This window comes from Mizuhopecten yessoensis, unplaced genomic scaffold (assembly GCF_002113885.1).
Source record: "Mizuhopecten yessoensis strain PY_sf001 unplaced genomic scaffold, ASM211388v2 scaffold9969, whole genome shotgun sequence".
In the NCBI taxonomy this organism is placed as follows: Eukaryota; Metazoa; Mollusca; class Bivalvia; order Pectinida; family Pectinidae; genus Mizuhopecten; species Mizuhopecten yessoensis.
The window spans coordinates 476,475-482,862 of NW_018408313.1; the positions used below are offsets into that span (position 1 = coordinate 476,475).

The 6,388-nt window shown below is 36.9% G+C and overlaps 1 protein-coding gene across 1 annotated transcript in view; it reads right to left on the reverse strand.

The window, feature by feature from the left end:
• Positions 1-6,155, reverse strand: part of LOC110459108 — a 66,261-nt gene extending 60,106 nt beyond the window's left edge. The window contains exon 1 of the mRNA XM_021511204.1: positions 5,558-6,155. Within this exon, the coding sequence (XP_021366879.1) occupies positions 5,558-5,636 (79 nt within the window). The 5' untranslated portion in view covers positions 5,637-6,155. The remainder of the gene's footprint in view (positions 1-5,557) is intronic.
• Positions 6,156-6,388: the final 233 nt, after the last annotated feature.

Below are 6,388 nucleotides of genomic sequence, written 5' to 3' on the forward strand. Positions count from 1 at the left end.
TTATATTTTTGATTGCATATAAATGATCTAAAACAATCGGAGGTATTGCAAAGGAGAAAAAATGGCAATGCACTAAATAGAGGCTATCACACAAGTTCCCGTTACGTTTAATTTCATGACACAGGGTTTAGAGAGTTTCATAAAAAATCAGATGTAAGGGGAATCCATTTTAGATTCTTTTCATCATACACTCAACCAAATCATGCTACCTGACAACTTTTTGACCACACAGCCGGTTTTGCCTTTGTCGTAATGTTTTGACGTCATCGAATGACGGGTTTGCAGATCCCAAAGACTACACAGGGACAAATCGGCTAAAACATGATACATTCGATATTATTTTGTAAATTTTCTTGCCAGAAAATGTTCACGTTTTCTTCTCCAGCTCTCAATCATATCCATTGTTGGCTTGGCACCCTTTTCTTCTCTATACATTTGACTTGCGGTATTATTGGCAATGCGCTAACTGACGACTAGGATTAGTGCACAGGGCCATGCAACTACTAATAATATTAATCTTGTTAGAATTTCACTCGCTGGATAAGTATCCAGTGAATGAAAGTCTAAAAATATCGATATTAGTAGTAGTCGCGTGCCCCTGTGATTAGTGGGAGGCGGTCCCTTGCAGTTTTGTTTTGAACTTACAAAACTCAGAAATAATTATACCTCTATGGAATGTATGTCTTCCTTTGCAATTTAGTGATTAAGTACTTTAAAGTTTCAGTCGTATACAATTTTAGTGAAATAGCACTTTACACTTTCCTTAGTTGCACTCCATAAAATATATGTAGTTTGCCGGATACTCTGTGTTGAAATGACACTATCTAGATAACAAAAATATGTCGAAATATAGGTAATACACTCCAGATAAGGTTAGTATTTGAAGTAAGCTTCACCAGGTGGTTCTTTCCACTGGTGGGCCACCTTCAGGTGTAAATTATATCACCTATCTTACGGTACAACAGACAAGTGTCAACGGCCTCACCTGAGAGCGACAGATTTTAATAAACATACGGTATTTATGCAATAAATGATAACATTCTGGGGTTGTAATTCCGGGAGGGGATTCCACTTTTTTACGTAGCTGTACACGAAACAAATATCCATAATATCACACTCGATTACGTTACAGTTAAAGGTTTGGCGACCTGGCTGTCTCTGATTGTAAGAATATATCTAACGATAAGCTTGAATTTCATAAAACATTCAGAAAAGCAGAGTAAAGGTTCCTTGAGGCGGATACATGTGTTTTTATATGTATAATATATAGGATTACTTCTTTGTGTGGCACGAAACAAAATTTCACCTAAAAATTTAAGACATTTAAAATATTTTCTGTAGTAAAAAAATTCCACCCAAGGATACAGATTGTTTTAAACATTTTTTTAGACATTCAGACTAAAGATTTGCTTAATTAAAAAACCATAGTTATTCAAATATAAGAAATTCTCATAATAAAGAAAAATTTAAACATATTTTCTTTTACAAATATACGAATGGATATGACAGCAAGTTATTACAACTTAATATAGTCCGCTCCTCAATACATATGGTAAAAATAGTGTAATAAAGAAAAGCTCATCAGTTTAAAAACTACCTTTAGTTCAAACGATCTACTAGAACGTTACCCGCCAGTAAAAAGGATGGTAGACTTGTGTTATTCTTTACTGGTGCTATTAAGACAAATATTGATTCACTGTCTAATCCTACGTGGGCAAGTCGCCAGTCCCTGGTCGCCGATCGGCGGTTTTTCTCCGGGTGCTCCGGTTTCCCTCTACCATCAAAATCTGACTGTCCTTAAATGAGCGATAGCTGTAAATAGGATGTAAAGCTCAAACAAATCAGACCAAATCAATGTTGAATTCTCAAGTCCACTGTAATCTGCAGTGCTAAGTTGGAAAAAGTGAAATCCAAAAACATTGTAAGGTCACCCTCCACTTAATTAATTTTAATGTGTATACATAATCTCTTGTACATGCACTACATGACGTATTTTTTTATATTTAAACTGTGACTCGGATGGCTCTTGGAAATAAAGAAACTGAAAACTAAGACTGACAACTGTATTGACAAGTTTCCGTGGTAAGTATCTGTTTCTCCACGTTTTGCACAGTACTCCCCCTACACACAGCACTGACCCGTATGTCTATAGTATCAGCCCGCCAGCGAGCACTGAGAGCCAGATCTATTTACTCTAGGTATTACGCTGGAGTTTACTTTATAACCTTTTCAGTCGGGAACATTATATTGATATTCACATCAAATGTTGACGAGTTATGACTGCAATTGTAAATTTCCTTAATCTGCCTACACACACTATTTGACGTTTATACTAAATCACCAACATATTTAATGAGATCTAAATACTTCTGGCATGTACGTACACTTTCGCTGGAGATATAATCTGTACGTATTTTCATAGTTTATGAGTAATGTGTTTCGTGCTGTATAATATTGCGATACACATGATCCATTTTGCACGCAAGCTATATTTGTGTCTCAATCTAAAATGCACTTTAAAATTTAAACCCGGATAAAATCGTGATGCAATTCAAAGTTTCGATAAATATCTTTTTTTTTTCAAATCGTTTACAGAAAAATCAAAAGTATGTGTCATAAAATCTGAAACACGTGCTCGTGTTGTGGCAGTAGTACATAGGGGCTTCGGGCAACAGTTTCGAAAGATGACAAGACTTGTTTGATGTAACTTTCGCGAGCGGCAGAGGTCATTTCGCTTGACGAATAAAAGAAGGTATTATTTAAAATTCTTGTTTACTTATGAAATCTGACGTTTTTATTCGATATCAGAACACGTACTCTACACATCATGTTTTAGTTCACATCCGAGATAGCCTCCCGCTATTTTTCCTTTTCAAGTAGATTCAATATCACGCAATCTCATACAGTTTTATTATATATATAACATAATTTCCCATAATGCTCGTGAATTCCATCGTCTGTATAAATCTACCGGTGTCTATTTACTTTCTATCAATATATAACAGTGCCGGTTTGTGTGTGTATGACACTGAGAAGAATGAGTCCTAGACGTTACACGAACCCTTTTATATATCTAAAATCCACAACCTTTGCCCCATTAAAAATTCTCAAATTTGACTTCTAATTAATCCTTCATATACAGGTTTATTCCCTATACTTGTACTTCTAGGTTTGTACAACTGCCTAAAAGCAACACAGCCTTGTTCCGGGTCTTGTATCCTGATTCCTACGACCACCCCACATATCTTCCGTGTGGACCTCTACTCTGTTCTGCTCAGCATATAAACTACTCCATCCTGAAAGCACTTAACCCTTCACTACTAACAAACAGTTTAACTACCACAATCCACTACCCTGAAATCCTTAAAATCTGCATTATCCACAAACCATCACCCTTAAACCACTTAACCATACTTACCGCCAAACCACCACCATGACACCACTAAAGCATGTCTTATCCACAAACCACTACCATAAAAATCTGCCTTATCCACAAACACCCACCCCGAAACCACGAAACCATACCTTACTTCCAATCATCACCCTGAAACTTCTTAACCATACTTACCGCCAAACCACAACCATGAAACCACTAAACCATACTTACCGCCAAACCATCACCATGAAACCACTAAAGCATGTCTTATTCACAAACCACTACCATAAAAATCTGCCTTATCCACAAACATCCACCCCGAAACCACGAAACTATATCTTACTTCCAACCATCACCCTGAAACTTCATAACCATATCTTACCGCCAAACCACCACCCTGAAACCACAAAACCATACCTTACCTCAAACCATCACCCTGAAACCACTTAACTATACTTACCGCCAAACCATGTCTTATCCCCAAACCACTACCATGAAAATCTGTCTTATCCACAAACACCCACCCAGAAACCACGAAACCATACCTTACCTCCAACCACCGCCATGAAACCACTAAAGCATGTCTTATCCACAAACTAACATCCTGCACCACATCTTTAACCATCTACCCATTAACCACTAGCCCCGCATTACCTGCACACCATTAAACCCTTACACTAACTGCAACCCACTAACCATAGCTTATCAAGACACTATTACCCATAAATCACCCACTCCCATCCACTAGAGAACCCTGACTACCCAGTCTCTTGTCCATATCTACATCTCTTTTCATCATGTTCCTTTAAACAGTATATACTGTGACGCACATTTACATAAATTTTCAGTTATATAGTATGTATGGTATACGTCCCTGTGACAGTAACCAATAATGTCACCCCCTTACCCGCATGTTTACGTAAACATCTAAACAGAATCACAAGAAATAAGACATTATCTATCAAAAGATATCTTTTAAATCAACATGCACTAACGTTGTACCAGACGGTAGGAATGTCTCACGGAATTCGTGTGCGCTCTATACAAAACGGAACACGGACTAGCTTCGTATCCATTCCCACTAAGTGATCAAGCACGCGCCGATTGATGTTTGATTAGCATGCACTTTCTCAATGAAGCGCTTAATTGAAGCATTCAGGTAAAAACTTATCAATTAGGCCGGTAAGATAAGGGCTAAAGGGTTTCCCACTAATACACACACAGGTATGTATAGGAGGGCTCAACAGGTTACTTCCGGGACATACACACTGCGGTGAAAATTATACAGAGGACCGATTTCATTCAGCGTCATAGCATTGTTTAAATATAATATAATTATCTTCGGGTAATAATAAAATTCCTTTGAAGTGTATCGATTACGTTTCGAATTGTTCTGAAGATGACTGATAGAATGAATCTAAGCTTAATGAATCGATCCTATTTTTGTAAGGATCAAGATGTCAGTGAAATTATAAACACAATTTGTTATAATAAGATTAAACGGATGCCTCTAGAATTAATATATAAATCTTATTTTCCTAAAGATCAATGTGTCAATCAAACATTTAAAAGGACATTTATTCACATAATCCTGTTACTATTTCGGGATTGGTGTAAATCCTACAGTTGTTCGCTGTTAGCATTGATGATAGACCCGTCGTCTTACACCAGTTAACCATGTGTTAAAAATATCAGTACGGAATTCCGCCTGGAATTTGTTGAGTACATGTTAAATAAATACCTATACAGTCCATCAATCTGTCGTAGCAGATGAAATATGCTTGAATGTACATTAATGAAAAAATGAAACGTTTGTAAAATCACAATACTTTCTGAACAAATGATATGGAGTTTTTAATCAATTCGTTTTTCTACTATGTAAACAGTATCACATGATAAATAAACACATGTTAACGATTCGATTCGATTTATTTATATCCTGTCGAGTATATTTTTGAACTCAATATAACCACTGTATGATCCGGATCGTTTAATGGAGTATCACATTGTCAAACGGGATTGTAGTTGCAGCAAAGACATTTTTTATCATTTGCTAAAAAAATGTTTTAAGTTACTGTATCGTTATATTTGTAACTTAAATGACATAGACTAATTCATCTGGCGTTTGCTTTGATTTATTTTCTTCCGAAAATAAATTAATAAAAAAAAAAGGAATCTTACCTGCCTGTGCATACGTAAATCCCAACAGGTGAACATGAAGAATACACATGTATGTGACCAGTATGAAGCACACAGCCATCTCAGACAACACAATACCAGCGTCACTACATATAAACACATGTATTTATATAATCCCCTTACTGTTGTCTTTAACAGATCGCGAACGACCTGAGAGTGAATTGGCGTGTACCGAACACGCCCGCCATCACCTCGGGTCAGCCTACTCGAACGGACCCGAAATATATACTGCAGTGTTCCCTTTAGCGTGATACCTTTACGCTCGCAACGACTTCTAACTCTCGCGTTGTGTCGGATATAGATTCTGTCATCCTCCGTATCTAAATATAAATTATCAACCCAATCCCATTTAAGTAATTAGTAGGAGTAAGGAGTAGACCCGGATCCCTTGAGCGTCAGACGAACACAGATGCCGTCTACGATAGTTTGACACCGTTTTGGTTTTTAAATGTCCACGTTATGTGAATAGCTTGTGGCCACTTGAAAAGCGTTGTAAATCAGAACTCCAACATGTAGGTAAGTACGGAGTGGGTCCCCGTGTTATCTTGGTACCCTGTACAGGCACAACATGGATTTTATATAAGGCCTGGCATCAAAGTGAAAGTTGAAGTATTAGTTATGCATTGATGTGTGAGAATGTAGACGATGCGCATGCTCAATGCGATGTTGCAGTAGTACACATGTCGGTGTTGACAAGTTAAAAGTGATAAAAGAAACATGAAATAAAGTTTCTTGTCTCTAAAAAAATAAGTTTACCTGTCTATACCAAACAAAGACATATCTTCAACTATTCAAATTTCTGTAGAAAACGAA